Genomic DNA, 21533 nt, shown 5'->3' with positions numbered 1-21533 from the left:
TAGGCTTCTATTAAATTCCTAAAGTTGATATGAACAACATGTCTGAAAATGTTTCTGATATATAATTAAATAAGGTTTAGAAAAAAACTTTTTCCATGCCATGATGTTCAGAATTTAGGTCTCATGGTGTCGACATTGCAGCCAGTGGGCTGAGGGAAATACTGCTCCATTCTGTAACAATGCAAGAGCTACCCAGCTTTTATCGTTTTGCAAAAGAATTCATCAGCACAAAAACTCCAAAGCACACAAAGAAGCAATTATATATATATATTTGTCATAGTACCCCCAAGAATTTAAAACTACTTTCACCCCTGCTACTGAGGATGTACAATGCTATCGGTATCGGTATCAGGCGATATTAGCTCTGAAATTTATTATCGGACGTCTGCCATTCCGTCAAAATAACTCACCGATATAAAATGTGTTGTTTTTTTATGACAAAACACCACAACATCAACTCTGCACTGTTTGAATGTTTTCATTGTCTTACAGAGAGCAGATGTCATGAATAAATTTGACATTAATCATAATGCAAGTTGAAAGTGCTCCATCATTTTCAGCTTACTTAGCATTTGCATTTGGTAGCAGGTTAGATTGACAAAGATAATGCAGTATTTAATTCCACAGTAGAAAAAAGTCATACAGTTTCAGTAAGTAGGTATAAGAAAAAATATCGTTCTTTGTATCGGTTATCGGCCAAATGAGTTTTAGTATATCGGCATATCAGATATTGACTAAAGATCCAACATTGTGCATCTCTAAAGTATACAAAGCCTAACGCGTGGGTTATCTTACATGTTCACTGTAGTCTGAGGTGTAGCACTGCAGGGTGGACTGAGTTTCAGTTCTGCCTTTTGTTCAGACCTAACTTCTACACCAAGACAGGGAAAAACCCCCACAGAGACAGATGATATTCCAAGATGAGGAAAAGCAGAGGAGCTTGAAGAATGGCATTTCCTGCCCTGTTGTGGCCGTTTACAACACGGAGCAGAGAGGAGACCGCTCTCTATTTTTACTGTAGAAATGTCAGCCATGCTCTCTGTGTTCATATCTCTTATAGGGCAAACCAAGATGTCATCTTAAACCTCACACTGCACCACCCCGCCTTTTTTTATTACTACCATCAACTCCCCCTGGCCCTCCCCCGTCTGCCCCCAGGTGTTAAACAGCCGTCGGCGTTGGAGGGAAAGGACAGATGTACGCTGTTGTTTCCCTTCAGGGTTTGTGATGCTGTGTGATGTTTAAGGCTCGTTTCTGCAGGAGTCAATCAGTCTTGATGGATGGAGAGAGAGATGGGTGACACTGAGGTGACATTCCCATGGGATCGTGCCCTCCACACTTCCAATGCAAAAGTATTCATTCTCTGTGAATTTTCTCACATTTTGTCACGTCACAGTCGCAAACTTCAATGTGCTCTAATTCTGATTTCATGAGACAGGCAATTAGTGCCCATTTGTGAAGCAGAAAGAGAATATGTTATTTTCGGTTTGTAGAATCGCCTTTTCGTGCAATTATGACTCCAACTTTTGGGAGTAAGTCTGTACTAACAAGGCTATTCAAGCCCATTTAGATCAGCTAAAACGATTTAGGTGTCAAGTTTTGACACAGTCTCAATTGTATTTATATCTAGACTTTGACTGGACCATTCTTAACATAAATTTGCTTTGATTTGAATCCGCTGTTCTCAATCCTGATCTTCACCATGGTTTATCAACACATCTGACTTAAATAAAATAGAAAAAAAACTATTTTATTATCCCACAATGGGGAAATTTAGGTGTAACAGCAGCAAAGTGGGCAAGGATTTGTGGATTCTGTTATGAAAAGAACAAACATCAAATGAACTTCCTGTCAAGGGAATGGCAGGATTTAAAAATGAGAATAAAAAGATTGAATGTCTTTGTTTTTAATGATAGTGACATACTTTTAAATACCCTGTATTGTCCAATGTTCTGCTGAACTACACCACTTTGCTATATTTGTGCAACTTGAATAACGTTAAATGTGGATCTTTTTGGTCATTGATTGGTTGAACTGTTTCCATCCATTCCATATTTCCATTTTGGGTTAATAAAGATGGATGGAATTTAAAATCAATCAATCAATCAAGTTTATTTGTATAGCACATGTCACCAGCACGGCAGTTCAAAATGCTTTGCATTGTAAAATAAAAAAACAAATCAAACCCATCATAAGCACATCATGTAGTCAACAGTTGTGAAAACCAGCAACAGACATTACAACTGGTCAAAATAATCAATACACATCAAATATGAAGATCAATGTTCCATTTATTATGGGTCAAAAGCCACAGGTGGAGTTTTTGCGGTTATTTAAAGGAACTCAGTGTTTCAGCTGTTTTGCGGTTTTCTGAAAGTTTGTTCCAGATTTGTGGTGCATAGAAGCTGAATGCTGCTTCTCTGCGTTTGGTTCTGGTTCTGGGGCTGCAGAGCAGACCAGAACCAGAACCAGAAGACCTGAGTCGGAAAAGTAAAAATAGAAAAAGTGGAATATTTGGAAAAATTAAACGGAATTTGGAGAGTAGAATGGATTTCACAGGACCGCATTTATGCTATTGTTTCTGATGAAGCAGACCGTGTGTGCTGGTTGCCAAAACCGATCAAACTGATATCATCGCCGGTTCAATTAATCTCAGCTCATCCGTGAATTGCCCATCCTGCTCAGGTTGAGTTGCTGTTTCATGAGGGAAAACAAGGCAGAACTTTGTTTGGGATGTGTCAGACCCAGCCACTAAGTACATTATGCAAATACATTTCATGGTGACGAAGTAAAAGCTTGGACTTCAAACAAGGTGTTTCAAGGAGCTTAGAAGTAAGTTATGTGATGGAAATTAACTCCTAACTGTGGACTTAGGGTTTGTAACTTTGAGATGGCAAACTTTTCTACAAAAAAAAAAAACTACTGAAGGAGAAACTGTTTAATTTTCCTTTTAAAATCGTCCGAATGGCTCGTTTTACATTTAAACTAGGGAGACTCAAAAAGCCTGAGTATTAAGAACAACCCCTTGCTTCCCCGCCTGACCGCTTCTTGAATAAAATATGACCTGGCTGAAAGGTTAAGCTTGTATAGTCAAACGCACGGCTTTGTTGACTCTTTGCTTACAGCTTGAGACAGCGAAACAACACTTGAAGCCACGGATGCATCAATCTGAAAATACGAACATTAAGATGGTTTCTCCTGTCACAGCATGCCATCTCTTTGTTCCTGTCATTTCCTTTAGTGTTTGTAGGGCTTTTTATGGCGGCTCTGCTCGTCACAAACACTCTGCCACCGATCACTTAAAAGTGCCGGCTGATTTTTGATTTCTGGCATACAAACATTGAGGCTTGTTTTTTCATAGCTGAGAAGAAGAAAAGTAATTGTAGTGAAGTTTTAGGGGAACAATCTGATAAAAGAAAGAAGGCGTGAAAATGCTGAATCCTACAGAGAGAACTTGGTTTATTATGCCTGCTCAGTAATTCTGTATTTTAATATTCTCTCGTCATTCACATTTAATTTATATTGTGAAGAACTGGTATATTGTTGGCATGGGTCAGTATGTGATTCTCAGAATAGTATATAGTACTTTAAAAATACCGCAGTTTCACAACAACGCCGTTTATGCAAATATTAAACAAAAATGTATCACAGATGGTCAGAATGTTGTGCCCGATGCAATATTCACAAAACGTTAGGGACGTTTATTGTGTTTCCACACCAGATACTCTGGTAGACTCAGTTCAGGGACCAGAAGCTGAACATTTACTACATTTTCAGTTGGTGTGTTTTACACTGAGCTGAGTCAAACCATCCAAATTAATTTGTAAACCTGTTCCCCACCCTCGCCTGTGGTGGCGCTGAATCAAAAACGACTGAAGGAAACAACACGAAAACCTCAGAAAACGACACTGAGCTCAACTTCCTTCTTCACAAAATGTAAACAAAAATGGAGTAGCGTCAGATTTAAGTGGTTGTAAGATTTTTCTTTTTTCCTTGGTAAAAGATCTTTAAGAAGTTCCTTCTGTTCCTGATAGTTCACCTTCAGTGTAAGAATGGGCAGCGCGTTCACGAGGTTGACTGACAGCCTCCTGGCTCTGATTGGTTGTTTTTGGTTTCTTCAAAGTGTGAATTAGTTAATTCCAGTATGTGTAGAGTCTTGCTGTTCTGTAAGTGCATCTGCCTTCTCTCCTCAAATACGTCATCGTGTTTCTCTTGATGACTTTTAGCCAGGCTGCTGCTGCTGCTTCGCACTTTGGTTCTGAATAGTAATGAGAGAACCTGTTTAAGTGTGTGACGTGCCACTACACTCTGAAATGAAGAGCTGCAGGATGTTTCTCTTTTGCTTGTGTTTATGTGCATGGCTGTCTGTGTATACATATACGAGTGTGTCTGTTATTAATGTGCTCATATTTCTGCCTCGCTCACAACCTGCCCTGGAGAAAACGCATCTACAAATGCTCCTCATCAGTCATACATAAGAAAGAGAAGGGGTAATGTGCTGTAGGAACATGTTGTGTGTGTTCTTAGGATTTATCACAGTACATGAAACATGAAAACATGATTTTTTTTTGTTCGTTCTTGTTTTGTTTGGCTCACTCAATGGCCTTTGTTGCTTTTACAAATCAATTATCACAAAAAAAAAAAAATTGACAATTTTTAACCCAGACATCAAAGTCCCAGGCTAAGCTCAACTCCTTATATTTGTTCTATATCATAGATATAATATCTTTCATTTCATGTTTATGAATTTATTAGTCTTTTAAACTGATATGAAGTTTTTTTTTGTTTTTGTCTTTTTTAGCCCCACACAAGCAGTTTGTCAACTGTCGAATTGCGTCCCTCCATTCTCCTCCTATAATAAAAACCCCAAAGCTATTCTAACCCTGTTGTGGCCCCTGATGCTCTCCTGTCCTCAACAGTGCAGTATGTATTTGAATCTGGGGTGTGAATTTCAAAGGGTTCCTCTGCATTAGCATGAGGAACGTCACTTTAATCTCAGCAATCCTTCTTTCTCTAAAGCAGTGGTAAGGTCACATTAAGTTTCTCATCCTAAGACAGTTTGTACCTCATAAATTTTTGAAAGTACGATGACGAGTGTGAAGCAAGCTGGTCACGATTTCAAATGCTGTCATATGCCACAGGGCCGTTCTCCGAATGCCGAGGCGGTTCCCCATACCGTAAGCTGTTAGCGGGAGCGTGGCGGGGAACCCGATGAATGATGCCAAATGGAAAAAAGGCTGACAGTCTCCTAACATTTCTTTCTGTGTGTATCATGTTAGCTGTTATGTGTATATGTTAAAGGAGGGCAGGTGCACATTTCCCCCAGCTGGCCTGCTCTCCAGCTCCCTCCTCTGCTCCTGGAATCAGCCGTCTCTGCATCCCTCGTGTCCCTTCCAGCTCTGCAGCGTTCCTGCACCCTGGTGATTTGTGTTCTCAACGCTTTGTTTACCTAAGCTTCCACCCTTGGTCTGCAGGAAGGCCGTTTCTTGTGCCACTGTGAGTTCGCCCGCTGTGTGCATGAAGCTGACAGCGGTTCCTGCACTGAGCCTGGAGACGGCGCGAGGAAAGTAAAACAGAAAATGTTCCAAAGGAACTTAAAATAAGCTATCAGCATATTGGTGTAAAGATTGGGCTTTTGTGTTGCTGAAACAGTCAAGGACTTTCTTAATCTATTCGATGTCACTTCCTGTTTGGTCTCTGCCTCTTTTTTTTCCAAACAGATTTCTCAAACACTCAATGAATACTTTATCCTGGTTTCTTTCCAGAATGAGCTTTTGTCAAACAGGAATGCTGCTTCTTTTCTTTCTTGCTAGCTTCCTTCTCTCATGTTTGCTGCTTTCATCTCTTTCCTCCACACACATTCTCACTAAGGGAGGCCTGCTGGGAGCCTCCTTCAGCCTCTCAATCCATCATACATCAGCTTTCCTTTTCTTTTTTCTCTCACGGAGAGTGTTTTATTTGGCCCACATAAATTAATTAGAAAGAGTATCTATAGCTGGGCTATTGTTAGCGGCAGCCCACCAAAGCCCCGAGGCTAATAGAGGAACAGCGGCACAGAATCTGTTAAAAAACACGCAGGTGTGATTTGTACTTGCGGTGTCTTCTGAGTGTAAGAACTCGACGCTGTGTGTGTACGGCCGCATACATCAACTTAGACCTGGAGGGAATAAGTTCCCTCCACGTCTCATCATGTCAGTAACAGGGTTGAGATTGCTGCATCTCACGGACAAACGCGTCTGCTTAATGAAAGACCCTCGACTAACACCCTCATCTCCGTTTGTTTTCCTCACCAGACACGAGTTCTCGTGCCGAGGGAAGACCGACGGGAAGAATGAGAAGAGGAGCCGGTCGAATAAGAGATGGCCTCAGGAGAAGTGAAAACCGGTCTAGCAACAGGACAAACTCAGCTTGCCAATTTCCACCGAAAATAATACATGTGGACTTTATTTAGGCAATAGATGCTGTTTACTTACTGCCAGTAAAGTGCCATATCCTAGTGATTCACTCATTTTTACTCTAATCAGCCATTTAACAATCTGAGAGGAAAACAAAAGTTTGACCAAAGCTTTCTAATGACTGCAGGCTACATGAGTACATGTTAAATGGCAGGGATCTCTGGTCAGATTCCTCCGTCGGACATTGTAATGACGTCCCAAATGGCCCAGAGAAAAGGACAGCTGAGACACAGCAAGGCAGGAATCTTATCCACAACCGGCTCCTTCGTCTGCTGGCTCGCTCTGCTGTCGCTGCTCCGACTGCCGGCTGTAACAGCAGACTGCTGGCTTATCGAAGGGGAGAAAGGCTTTGTGTGGCTGGCCATCTGCAGTATGAACCAGCCGCCCTACGAGGCCATCCCTTCCCACATAAACAGGTAGAAAAAAAAAAAACACTTAAAAGCTTCTTTGTAATTGATTTTTAAAGTTTTTGTTTTGGTTAAATATCTACTACATCCGCAGCACGATTGTGGATCTGAGGCTGAATGAGAACAAGATACGGTCGGTGCATTATTCCTCGCTCAGTCGCTTCGGAAACCTCACCTACCTGAACCTCACCAAGAATGATATCAGCTATGTGGAAGACGGAGCGTTCTCAGCACAGTTTAACCTGCAGGTGAGCCGTGATAGTGGATACATGGACACGTCTGTATGCCCACGCACAACAAAAGTATTCATCTTTTATCTACAGAACGCATGCCCTAACATCTAGAGACCCAAAACTGCCTTTTTCTGTGAAATAGCTCAAACTCAGTGAGACTGGCTCAAGTGTATCTGAGAACATGAGATGTTCACTGATACACACCAACACATGTTAAACCCCACACCAATTATTCTAAACAAATATCAGATGCAATAATGCAAACATAAATGCATAATATAATTATTTTACTAAATAAAAACAATGGCATATCTTTAGCTGATTTTAAACATTTCTGCATTGAGTCCAGAAGTCTGGGCCGTAACAACAAAATCCTCGGTGCACTATCGCTGGAAGTTGCTTATGTGATCCTTGCTACTGTAGGAATTTTCAATTTTACAGGAATTCATGAAGGTTAGCAAAATGGATGGATTTCTACTTGAAATCCATCCATTTGACACATGTCAATATCTGATTGATCACTGTGGCTTCACACTTTGCTTTGGTAGAACGGAGCATCAGGGCCAGACTGGGAGAATTTGGTTTTCTTACGACTCTGCTAGCAGCCTAGCAAAGTCACGGTCTGGGTTACTTGTCCTGAATAGGACAAGACAGACAATCTGTGAAAGCTCAATTTGCAGAAATAAACCTCTCAGTCTGAAACAACCAATCAGAGCCAGGGGAGGGTCAGCATTGGGCTCTGCCAATCATGTTTGTGTATGCGCTGCTCACATCCTCCCCATTTGTTCTCTGCTATATTGGAGATACTTTCCCACAACAAAATTTGCCATGAATGTTAAGATTAGTTAGCGAGGCTACCAATGACGGTGAATATCAGTTTTTCTGTAACCATAAATTGTTTCTCTGCCATTAGCACATTGAGCAGCATAAACATGAGGGTGATTCCCACTGCTAAGGCCCTCCTCCTGGCTCTGATTGGTTGTTCCTGACCAAGAGTGGTACTTTTCTTTAGATGACACAGGGAGAAGTCAGGGAGCTCAATTTTATTCACAGATTATCTCTCATTCTCTACTGATATAGTAACAGTTTTAAGACATATGTAAATAACATCTTTTATAAAAGTTACATATTGCAGCTTTGATGGCTGTTCCTAAATAATACGGTAACAATGCAGCACTGTTGTAAAAATTCTCCCTTTTCGTTTTTATATAAATTCAATCACAAACCTAGAAAAATACAAAAAGTGTTTAATCAACTCTAATTCCAGAACATAAATAATACAGAAATAAAAAGACTTACTTAATATTTTGACTCTGTGAAAAATGTATTTATATTTTGACATTTATGGCTTTGCGATTGAGTTGTCACAGTAATCAATGACGTTTTCTGTGTGATGCTTTACTTTTATTCAAATGAAGGATAAAAAACCCCTCCCGCTTCACATATGCGAATGGAAACCGATATGATGTTGAAAACATCCATTCATTTATGCTTTTCAATAATGAGTCTCCATGCAATCCACCCGAGCTGCTGGAGCGGTGCCAGGAGCTAAAATGCGAACAAGACAGATCTGGGTAAAAATTCATTCGCAGCACAGAGGCTTAGATCACCATGTGAAAAAGTAGCTGTTCTGAACCGTCAGCTGTTAGTTCTGTATGTTTGCAGCTTGTAGTGAGCAACGCCTGGCACTGTCGAGCTCTTCAGAGATTAGGATAATCCCACTTGTCTTTGTCTCCCCAGGTTCTCCAGATGGGCTTTAACAAATTGAGAAACCTGACAGAGGGGATGCTGCGGGGCCTGGGCAAGCTGCAGTATCTCTACTTGCAAGCTAATCTCATCGAGACTGTTACAACCAACACCTTCTGGGAGTGTCCCAATTTGGAGAATATAGATCTCTCCATGAACAGGTACTGTGTGCAGCTTTGTATGTGTATAACAAACTGGTGAAAGAAAGAATGGTGTGGATGCACAACAAAGTACACCGCAGAGCGGAGAGGCAGTAGAAAGAGAAGCTTTATGGCTTCTATTATTTCTAAATTTAAGAATTCATATAGTTTCATGACTTTGGACTTAAACTATCTTTCACCTGATAGCTACACAGACAAAACATAAAGATCAAGTTCTATTTTACAACACCGGACCATGGATAAACACAACGCTTGATAATCTCTGTTCTTACCTGAACAAGGGTCCTATGCTTTGCCGCCTCTTAATATGAGCACCGACTTTCTAATAGCAGCATAATGACAGAATAAAGATCAAAAGACAAGACCATAGACATAATTTGATTCATTAAATAGTAAATGGTCATCAGAACAAGATGAGAGAAGACTTTGGGGTGAGATGTGCAGAACCAAATTGCATGAGTGCATCTGTAAGTCTCTGTCTTTCCCTGTGTCCAAATCCAGGATCCAGGTTCTGGATGGCAGTTTGTTCTCTGGACTCTCCAAGCTGACGACCTGTGAACTCTACACCAACCCCTTCAACTGCTCATGTGAGCTTCTGGGTTTCCTGCGCTGGCTAGCCGTTTTCCCCAACAGAACCAGCGAGCGGATGGTGTGCGACTCCCCTCAAGGATTCTCCGGCTACAACCTGCTGAGCCAGAACCCTCGCATGCCAGCCCAGCGCAATGCCTTGCACGTGCTTAATCTGGTGTGCACAGATGACGGCAGCAGCGTGACACCTTTCTACATCTTTGACTCCACCACCCAGCTGCCAGACTTCGCCTCCCCCTGCGGACTGGATGATTGTGCCTCAGGGACGGCTCCCGACGAAGTGATAAGCAACAGCCCTAACTTGATAGACTCAAAGCCTATCATGACAATAAAAAAAGTGGAACATTCGAGTGCAGTGATAACAGTTCAGATTCCCTATCTGTTTAAGAAATTGTACATACTGATTCTGTACAATAACAGCTTCTTTACTGAAATCAAAACTCTGAATAAAAACAGCGAGGATATTGAGCTGAAGAACTTGACACCTAACACGGACTACACTTACTGTGTGGCTTCTACCAGATACTCCCTGAGGTTCAACCACACATGTTTGACCTTCTCTACTGGTCGAAGAGCCGGTGCAGAGAGGATTCGCAATCAGTCATCCGCCACACATTACATCATGACTATACTGGGCTGTCTGTTTGGCATGCTGCTCTTCCTTGGCCTCGTCGTGCACTGCCTGAGGAAGAAGAGGATCATGGAGGAGAAGGAGAGAAAGATGAGCAGAATCCAGAGGACGTTGATAGAGCTGAAGTATGGCGGGGAAGGGGACATAGAGGGAGGGAGTGGAGGATCTGTCTCACAAAAGCTTGCTGTGGGTGAAAGCCTGTCCAGAATGCCCTACCTTCCCCAGGGAGGCGAGATTGATCCGTACAAGCTTCAGGAGGTGATAGAGACTCCAGGACACAAGTCTGCCAAGCTGAACTACATGGAGGTCAGAGGCTCTGGTATCGAAAAGGAACGGGAGCGAGAGAGAGAAAGGGAGATGTCACCACAAGCCAATTCCCAGGGCTCAGTAGCTGAGATCTCCACCATTGCTAAAGAAGTTGACAAAGTTAACCAGATCATTAACAACTGCATAGATGCTCTCAAATCCGAGTCCACATCCTTTCAGCAGGGAATAAAGTCCCCGACTGCGGGTGGAGGAGCCGTTTCGACAGAGGAGCCACAACTGGTGCTTCTGTCCGAGCAAGGAGAGAGAGGAGGGGAGTTCCTCTCGCCCGTCTACAAAGGTGGAAGAGGAGGAAGAGAAGAACGTTCGAGGAGTTACCATCCATCTTTGCAACGACATCACAGCATGGAAGCTCCTCCGACAACCAAACGGCCAAGCACCTCCTCCTCTCCTGGCTCGGCCCGGAGCCCTCGCTCCTTCCGCTCCGAGGGAGGGTACCACTCGTCAGAGTCCCGCTACATTGAAAGAGCCTCACCCGGGGAGAGGGGAGGAGACGCCATCCGCACCGTCAACCCAGCTGCGGCTATCCTACGGGCCGAGGCCCAGAGGATCCGTCAGTACAACGAACACCGTCACTCCTACCCAGGATCACAGCAGCATCTCCAGGAGCTTCAGCATCATCCTCAAGTCTTTCAGGAGCTTCACCACCATCCGGGAGGTCACAAGCCTTCTGTGTTGGATCCCATCACTCTCAGCAGGCAAGCAAAGCAGCGGGAGTTAGCCTACTCCCAGCTGTCACAAAATTACCCACTCTCACCCCAATACCACAACCTCAGCTACTGCTCCAGTCCTGAGGAAGACGAGGAGGAGGAAGGGCTCCTATGCACCCCGACCCTAGGGCTTTGGGAGAGGTTCAAAATGCACCGTAAAAGGCATCGGCAGGCATCCTTAGAGGACGAAGGATATGTGGCAGCTGGGCATGCACTGAGACGGAAGGTTCAGTTTGCCAAGGATGAAGATCTTCATGACATACTTGACTACTGGAAGGGTGTATCTGCCCAGCAGAAAGCTTGATCCCATATGTGAAGTTGCCAAACACCTTGAACTCAGTATAACACCCTGCATCCATAACACACTGATACAAATATGTGGATATTTTCATCAAAGACTTGTAAATATACACAAACAGCTTATGGGATTTACAAAAAATCACTTTGCACATACATGTTTACACACACACACGCACACAAACACACACACACACACACACACAGAGACACAAAACACACATGCACACATTTTACACAAACTAAGCCTTTTCCTCCCGAAACGGATGAGGACCAAGCTAATATACTTATCGTGAACAAAAATATGAATAAATTGAGACTGAGACACTTTTTTGTAATGTAATGGAGATTATAGCTCAGACTTATGTAGCTATTCAATAAGTTTCGAAAGAAGAAACGTAGAATCAACATTAAGAATAGAAAAATCCCTAATTGTGATAGGAAAACCCATTTTGAACAACCCAGTGATGCTTTGGATGCTCCCAACAGACTCGCACTCAGCAGAGCCATAACTATTGCTCTCCTAAAGCCGAGTCAAACAACCAGAAAAGCAACCATTCAAAATGAATGTACAATGTTATTCAGAGGTTTTCATACGCTCATAAAAAATAATCCAAGGCTTCTAATTATTCATTCGGTCTTTTCTTTTTCAGGGTGGAATGATTATACAACTAGTAAGCAGACATTTACTGTCATATTTAAATGGCAGTCAGTCACTGTTTTTACTCTGTTTTTCAACTATTTTAGTGTCAATCTGAGGAAAAGCTAAAACATTTTGAGGATGTCTTCCTCATTTATTAAACCACCTGCCTTGTGTGATCAAGCAGTTATTGCTACTCAACAGCAAAAAAAAAAAGCAGTGGCACAACGCTGCCTTTGCCATGATTGACAGATGATACAGTATTTTTATATCTGAAATGCTCTACTTAACTTTTCAAAGCATCCCTACTGTCAGCGTGACATCATAGCTTCATCTATTTGTCATCTGCACAAGCAATTTGTCTTTGAAAGGCTGCTGAGAATCTAATTTCAAGAGAGGCCGGCTCATCCATGTTGTAAAACTCAGAACGAATATGACAATATAAGAAACACAAAATCAATACATCTAAAATGGCAGCATAACAAAGAGAAAAGCCAAACTAAAATTAAAATGAAAAATGTCAGGGTCTCTTCATATTACAGAAAAGATTCAGCTTTCAAGCACATCTCCATTTTCCTTTTGTTTATTTCCCATGTGATATGTTGAAAGTTTAAAATATCAATTTTGTTTGTCAGAAATAACCTAATATTTTCATAAGAAAATGTAAAACATACGAACATCAGTGTACATAAAAATCGTCCTTAGGGCTATTTAGGAGCAGCATGCTGAGAACAGTAAACAGAGGCAAAAGTGAGAAACAAGAGTCATTTATAAGAAGAAAAATGTAGAAAAAAGTATTTTAAAATGTGAGGTCTTGCATACAAATAGGATTCTATTTTTTTCTGCTATAACGCCTAAATTAGTTTGTATTCTAGAAAGTATTACTAAGCCTATTTTAGAAAACCGTTATTTTTCTGCAATGAAAATAGATACATGTTATTCTAAATGGACTTTAAACTACTGACTCGGAATCTTCCAGGTGGTTTTCCAGTTGTTCCTGAACATGGAAGCCGTTTTCATCTCATCTGAGACAGTTTGGGTCTTTCAACCTGACCTTGGCAGACTAGTGGCAAATAACAACTGGTAGCTGCTTGAAGTAATAATAGTCATTTAGAAACTAACATTACTTATCAAAAGACTGAAATCAATGGACAGTCATAAACTAAAATATTACTGAAAAGTCTATTTCAGACCTGGACTAAATTGTTGGCAACCCACTGCTAAAGACAGAAAAACCCAAAATGGTCATTGGAATAACTTGAAGCTGACAAAAAAAAAAATTACTAAAACCTGACCAATGAAAATTAGACATTGCTTTTAAAATCTGGTTCAACAGAATCATAAAAAAACAAACAAACAATGAAACAGTCCTGGACAAAATGACAGTACCACTAGAAAAGATAGAAAATAATGCTCAAGCTTTTTGCAATAAAAAAATATTTTCAATACAGAAATGCGGGACTAACCTCCTCACAGGCTAGTATTTTGCCCACACAATTGTGTCATCATTCCACCCTTGAAAATTGAATCTCCCAAATAAACTATCAAAATCTGCAAATTATTGCGATGACGACAAGTGTGTGCAAACACATGACCACAGCTGCACTCCAACCAGAGTTTGGGAGATTTAAAACATCAGATGACATGGTTCTGGATGGGTGCCCAAACAGCAGTAATATTTCAATGTGCTGAGACTGAGTAGGTAGCTCTTATGAGAGAGTGAGTATAATGTGCCAAATCAGCCGATGGGGTAGTAGAGCCCTACTGTGTATTATCTTCTTCTCACCACTGTTTTTATATAGAGGAATTAAAAAAAAAGAGGGTAAAAGAATATATTATAATATGTTGTTATTATTCATTATTCTTATTCTCATTACTAGTCTTCATATTATCCCTACGATCCTCAGCATTAATACTTTATTATTTGAATACGGCATGGCGATGTTGTGTAACCGTGTTTTTGGACTGTTTTGAAACTCTCAGCCGAGAAGTGCTTAAAAACAGAAACCAACAGAAGAGACGTTCGTGTCCTCCTTTTCTACTGAGAGGAATATGCTCTGTCCTCTGAGCCAAAAAAAAAAAACAACACACACACACACAAAAAACTAAACACAAGCCAGCCTTTTCTGTTGGTGAACTTCTACTACATGTGCTCTTTGTCATCCTGAAAAGAGAACGCTGTACAGAAGAGAGAAAAGTTCTATATTTGCAACAAAAGTGACTGTTTTGTTTCTACAACATGGCTTTGAAACCCTTCAGACTTTTCAGAAACCTCAGAGTCCCAAACTTAGCTACTCGTCCGCTCACCCGCACTGGTGCGTTTTTGATTTTGAACCCGAACTCAAAAATTTTAATCCTCTAATGAATGTCTTCAGATTCCCAAACAGGGAAGTCAAAATGCACTGTTCAAAATCAGAAAACGACCGTGATTGAACGAACCAGAACTCTCCGCTTCTTTCCTGACACACTGTAGCTCCACTGTGTTTTATAAACCTTTCATTTGAATCCCGAGTTTTTATCTCTCTTTTATTATTATTATTTTTTATTTTGGACTCTTCTGGTTCCACTGTGGTGCCATAGTGCCAAACTTGAGAAATCACAGGTATTTAAAACTTATCTCGAACAATGCTAAATACAGACCTCTTCTGCTACACATGGCTAAAGTGAACTACGATTTGCACAAAATGATCCACCGTCATTGGCTCGCTGAATCCCCGCTATCCTCAAAATCATTTTTATGACCAAAGTACTGTGGTAGATAATTGAGTCTTACGCTCTTCTAACCAGGACTCAGACCACCATCACACTTACAGTTACTACATCATCAGCACACACTCTCATGCTCATAGAAACAAGCGGAAGAATGTATTCTTTGAGATGTTATTTCTCTTCTGTAGGTAGATTAAAGCGTACAAGCAAAAATTTAACCGGCTCCATTTACGAACATCCTTCAGATCGCGGAGGTTCAGAACTGGATACTACTAAGAAATTATTGCCATTGTTCAAATAAAGTCATTGATGAAGGAGTTTTTAATAGAGTAAGGTTTTGTTTTTATATATTTTTTGTTGTAACAGCGTTAAACTTTGATTAAATGTGGTAAGAAGAGGTGATGTTTACTGTATCTAAAATATCTGCACGACTAAGCGATATAGTTCAGAGTGTTTGGAAGTGGGCTTCTGTGGAGTTGAGGTCAGTAGCTACAATCTTACCTTGCAACAGAAAGCGCTCATGATCTTCAAAAGGTTATTGTTTTCTATCTTGTCATTGTTAACCTCACACAGCAACACACAACTAAAACAACGGGGCAGTTCATGTTGGGAGTGATGACCTTCAGTCGCCTGAAGAACCTCACCACTCCCGACCAAAAACAACCAATCAGAGGCAGGAGGAGGGTCTTAGCAATGTCAGTCACCTTTGTGTACACGCTGCTAAATGTGCTAATGGCGGAGAAACAACTTACAGTCACAGGAAAACCATTTATCCAATGCTAACTAGCCTTAGCATGCACTACAGTCTCAGTATAGTAGAGAGCAAAGAGGGAAGGGAAGATTGTGATTGACAGCGCTAATACCCGCCTCCTGGCTCTGATTGGTTGTTTCTAGTTAGAACAGGGAAAAGAAAGAGAAGCTCATGACATAGTGACAGTTTTAGTAAATACATAAAAAACAATATTCTTTATACTGCAGCTTTTTGGGGTTATCTGACCTTTCTCTAGTTGGAATTGGAAGAGATGTTCTTACATGGTTGAAAGCGTCAACGTCACCCAAATGTCTTTGATTCTTGGAGAATTAAGAGATTTTTATCACCTGATGCCCCTTAAACTAATCTACAATGCAATCAGGAAACCCAGGGTCATCAGACTCCCTGACGGGGATTTGTCACTCTAGAGTTCAATTGTGCTGTTTTTTTACTTCCATTACAACTGGTAATGTAAGGTGTAGATGCACCAGCTCACCTTTATGTTCTGTAAGCACATTAACTGCAGATAAGATGCTGACTACTGAGTAAAACTCCACAGAATCCACTTTGAAACAAAATTCTCAAACTGTTTCTCTTAAATATAAAAGGTTTTCAAAGACATTAAATGAGGGATGGAGTCAAAAATTATGACACATTTAGCAAATTACATATTAAACAAGCCTGTATTCACATGACTGATTATAATATATTGTAAAAATTAAAAGTAAAACACATTCACAGTGGGCCATCTTTACAATGGTTTCTGGTTTGAGGTACAAAATGACTCCAACCTTGAACAACAGGTGAACAATCATATTTTTGTTGTTTTAGAAACAGTGTAGAAATATTCTCTGCTGTAATGTGGTCAGAATGCTCAAGTAATTATTGCTGGTTAAAACCAGTGGTGGGCACCACCTGCTAAAAAGTCAATTAAAAAGATAAGAATAAACGGTAAAATGTTAAATCAACACTTAGCAAAAGCTAAAGCACTAACTTAAACCATATTGAATTTCACACCAACCTGTAAGGTTTGAGCTTCAGGAAGTGATTTTTTGGAGTGGATATTTTACTCTTCTCATTTTTCTGGTTGTTGAGTATTGCTAATGCTGTTGCTGATTTGCATAATTAAACACGGTAGGTCTACAGGCTGTTGTTGTTCTACAGCAATGCATTGTGGGTACAGAGCAAGCAGGAGTAGCATTGTTATTCATAAATATTCTGCAAGGATGTGGAAAACTTTTCTTCATCGAAAACATTTGAAAATTACTTTAACAAATGGGGCTGTTCTATTTGAAAAGGAAAATATTCACCTTAGGGATACCGAATGTTTATGTATGTTAAGTTTATTATTATTTACAGTAAATATATCTACACCTTCAAACAGCTGCAACAAAAACCTAAGTTTCAGATTTTCTTATCTTAAGAAATGTTAAGGATTCTATATAGTGTCTATATATAGTTCTTAATAGGAAGTTCATAAGCTAAAGCCATTTACATATGTGCCCTCAAAAGGTAGATCAATTTTGGAATTGTAATTTACATGATCTGCAATGCCTTAGATATTGTTTTGTACTGTCCTAAATGCACTAAGAGCACTAAAGATTTTTAAAGTTAGCAAAAGTGCTAAACCAAACATTAGCTCCGCTATTAGCGGAAGTGTGCCCACCACTGGTTACATTCATTGGTTAATAAAATTCCCCGTTTATAGAACTGCACAAATACGTAATGTGATTCAAAGGTTTTTTTATGGTTGGTGTTTACACAGGAGCAGCGATGAAATGGTTTCTCAGTCCGATTCTTACTGATGAGAAAACTGTTGAGCTGCAGTTGCTTCTGTATTACACGCCCCAAATTCTGGTTTTAACCGAACAACAACAAACAGCCTTAAAGCATTTGATTTTCTGTTCATGTTTTTAACTTTAACATTGCTTGTAAAATAAAATAATAATAATATATATATAAAAAAACACTACACACGATCCGGGCTGGACTTTTTCAGTCGCTTGAATCTTTAGCCTTACTTGAGCATTCTTTGCGTATCGGTTGTATAAATGTAGCAATATACTAAACTGCTGTTTTGGTTTGAAGATTTTTCTTTCATTGTGTTTATGAACAGCTTGGATTTGTAACATGTCGGACAGAAAGTAGCCGAGCTTAGACCGAGACGCCAACGAGAAGGAGGAGGTGGTTCAAGCAACCAGACAACAGCGACCACAATCAGTGCTGCTAACCTTTGAACATCGATGTACCACTGTAAACTGTTTGTTTGACACAATTCCTCGGCTGTGGATATGAACTGACGCGTTGTTGACGAGTGACACACACGGCAGAGGGGAACCTCAGTGAAAGCTTGCGTTATATTCTTCTTGAGAACGACTCAGGAGAGAAAAGGCAAGAGAAATCCTGAAGAGGGAGAACATGCTCTACCGCAGGGTCTCTCGGAGGCTTTATTTTCTTGTTGAAAAATGAAAAAGAGCACAAATAAAATCGCCTTCCTTAACCCGTCTCCTTTTCTAAAGAATTTTTTTTCTACAATCCACATCCAGGACTTTCTTTGCACACTACTTACTTGTGAGGAAATGTTTACACGGCTGCCTTTTCCAGATCACAGGGCGTACTCTAGCTTAGATAGCTTTTAATTTAATTTGATTGTACATGTTGTACATATATATTTACACACAATACTCCAAATATTGCACAAAGCAGCAGAAATGACAAAAAGTTAGGTTTTCAGAAAAACAAAAGTTTATAAGCACTTGAATCTTGCAGTCAGCTACAATATTCACTTAAGCAAACAAATATGCTTTCTACATTGTGCGTTGTAGATTATATTTCAATAATTTTTTAAAGCAACTTTGTGATGTGAAAAATATTGAAGCTGTATTTTTCCAGAGGTAGATCCAGTCAAAATAGCTCATAATTCAGCCATATTAAAAGCCATTCACACCCCAACACACTTTTGAAATGTTTGCTACACCACTGACATCAGCCAATACACACATTTACTTGGAGGTTCTGTTGTTACATTTACAGTATAATGGTCATGGTGACAGACAGCAGCAGCAGCGGTGTGAGTGGGTTGTAGAGTGTCGGTGCACGTTTGTGAGCTCTAACCTAACCTATCTTCACCATTATAGTTAGTATGCTTGGACTAACCCTATGCATCATAGTCACAAAGATAATGACTCACCATGTCTCGTCTCTGTGCTGGCTTACAGATCTGAATGTGTGGAGAGAACCGGCCCTGTTAGGGCAGAAAGGCCCTAACCCAAGACAGGAAGATGTTAGGTTAACATCTTCCATCTGATGTTAACCTAAGGCAGCTCAGTCTGTGTCTTCATTGTTACGTCATCCGTCTCACCCATCGTCATTTTACTTCCTTTGAGGCATCTTAGATCTCACTCTCAGACTCAAACCGACACAGACAGAGAAGTACTCGGCTTGCAGAGCTTTTGAGCAGACTTGAATATCCTGCCGAGAGGGAGAAAAAGATTTTTAAAAATATTTCTATTTCAACATTTTTATGTTTTGTGACCTTTTAAACTTATATTTACAGAAAGACACCAAATGCTGTTATGGACGTTGTGTCAGCTTCTTAAACAGAACCTCAAAAATAAAAGACTCTGGTCCTGTAGGGCAGATTGAGGATTCTGCACAGTATCTTAGCTGTTCTCCAGCTCCTTCTTGTTCCTTGGAAACAAGGAAGTTACATTTTCATCAGCTGTTTTCTGCTAATGACCAGTGATCCCATTAGCTGCGTTTCCATTACAAATGTGCGCAGAACTTTAATATTCCACTAATGTTGAAAAAACTCAATTTTGCAATTGCGGTGTTTAACTTAAATTAAAAAATGAAATAAAAAATCACACGTGTATAAATTTGTTTACATGATATGTCATTACAAAACATGCCGCACCATAATCTTCCATGATTATTTTTGACTTTGTGCCAGTGGCAACATCTGGCTGTAACTCGTGAGAAAAGGGGTTTTATTGCAGTTTTGTGTAATAAACCAATCTTGATATAGCAATAAAATCATTTTTCTTTCCAAAAAACTAAAACCAGTTCAAAAAACAAGTTTTTTTCAAAATTGGCATATTTATTTTCAAAATGTGACTTTGCACCATTATATGTTCAATGGAAATGCAGCTGCTATCATCATTTAATTTAGTTTTTGGAACCATTCACTCATTTGGAATTTGATTTTTGCAATAAGTTCCAAAAATGTTGGGACAGGGTCATGTTTACCTTTCAACACTCAATGAGTGTCTAAGAACTGAAGATACTCGGAAACTTTGTAGGTGGAATTATTTTCCCATTCTTGCTTGACATGCAACTTCAGTTGCTCAACAGGATCTTTGCTTCGTAGTGTGCCACACATTTTCAGTGTGAGACGGGTTTAGTACTGGCAGTCTAATACTACAATCTCCACGCTGTTGCGACACGTGGAGATTGTAAGGAGGGATGACTGAAAAAAATGGCAAGTCAGGAGTTGGAATCGCAGACGCTGGAACTTTGCGCTGATAACGATCCAGACAGATCTGTCCATCTTTGGTCTGGAGGACACAACGGCCATGATTCCCAAAATCAATTTGAAATGTGGACTAGTCAGACTACAGGACGCTCTTCCTCTTTGAGCCAATCCATCTCGAATGATCTCTGGCCCAGAGAAGTCGGCAGCGTTTCTGGGAGTTGTTGACGGATGGCTTTGTGTGGTAGAGGTTCAACCTGTAGATGGAGAGACGAACTGTGTTCACCGACAACGGTTCTCTGAAGTGTTCCTGAACCTATAACCTATAACTCTGTTGCAGAACAATGTCGGCTTTTAACACAGCGCTGCCGCCTGAGTCGTCGAAGGTCACAGACATTCAATGTTGGTTTTTGGCTTTACTGCTTTCTTGAAGAGATTCCTCCAAATGTTTTAAATGTCATGATATTATGGACTGTAGAAGATGAAGTCCCTAAATGCCTTGCAACTATACATTAATAAGCATTTTCATAAACTATTTGCGCATGCAGCTGTTGACAAAGCAGTGAACCTCGCCCCATTCTTGATTGTGAATGACTGAGCCTTTCAGGGATGATCCCTTTATACACAGTCATGAGACTCACCTGTTTCCAGTTAACCTGTTCACCTGTGGAATGTTGTGTTTTTAGAGCATTCCTCACCTTTCCCAGTATCTTTTTTTGCCAATATACCAGCATCAAATAAAAAAAATTGAATATTTGCAAAATTCCAATAAAGTTTATCCATTTGAACATTAAATATCTTGTCTTTGTAGCGAATTCAATTGAATACACGTTGAAATTCATCTGCAAATCATCATATTCTGCTTTCATTTATGTTTTACACAAATGAAAATGGCTCTGATTGGTTGTTTCAGAGAGGTGGATTTCTGCACTCCATTTCTAACTTCATTGGAAATGGAGTTGTACATTTGAATTTCCGTGTGTGTGTGTGTGTGTGTGCGTGTGTGTTGACTTGTCTGTTCTATCACTATAACTGTATTAGGCTCCTCAAGTACCAAATAGTTCTCCCCGGGCGCAAACAATAACCCATCCTTCGTTCGCCACATGACATTTACAGTGCAGTCCTCCGGCAGGGATGGACGGTGGCAGATATATGAAGGTAGAAAGAGAAGAAGAACAAAATGACAAAGGAGAAGAAATGGCATATTAAGAAAACAGTCTAGGGAAGATAAAAGAGGACGGAGGGACCGGCCTTTACTCATTTTCAGAGTTTTGATTTCTCTCAGAGCCCCAAGGAGTTACTCTTTGTGAAATAACTTTTTTTTTTTTTTTTTTTTTTTAAAGGGAATTGTTTTTTTTCTTAGAGTAAAAAAATTAATGGGGGTGGGGGTGTGAGGAAAAGACCATTTAA

The 21533-nt window shown here is 40.2% G+C and overlaps 1 protein-coding gene across 1 annotated transcript in view; it reads left to right on the top strand.

Moving 5' to 3' along the window:
- LOC106948705 (protein ELFN1-like) overlaps positions 1-18152 on the top strand; it is a 146407-nt gene extending 128255 nt beyond the window's left edge. The window contains exons 3-6 of the mRNA XM_015034545.1: positions 6294-6871; positions 6957-7110; positions 8836-9002; positions 9504-18152. Coding sequence (XP_014890031.1) covers positions 6603-6871; positions 6957-7110; positions 8836-9002; positions 9504-11559 — 2646 coding nt within the window. The 5' untranslated portion in view covers positions 6294-6602 and the 3' untranslated portion in view covers positions 11560-18152. The remainder of the gene's footprint in view (positions 1-6293; positions 6872-6956; positions 7111-8835; positions 9003-9503) is intronic.
- The last annotated feature ends 3381 nt before the right edge of the window (positions 18153-21533 follow it).

The sequence above is a fragment of the Poecilia latipinna genome, unplaced genomic scaffold (assembly GCF_001443285.1).
Source record: "Poecilia latipinna isolate Pla-1442-1.1 unplaced genomic scaffold, P_latipinna-1.0 Scaffold303, whole genome shotgun sequence".
NCBI classification, from domain to species: domain Eukaryota; kingdom Metazoa; phylum Chordata; class Actinopteri; order Cyprinodontiformes; family Poeciliidae; genus Poecilia; species Poecilia latipinna.
The sequence above is the reverse complement of the archived record's forward strand: the minus strand, read 5'-3'. Positions and strand labels throughout refer to the sequence as shown.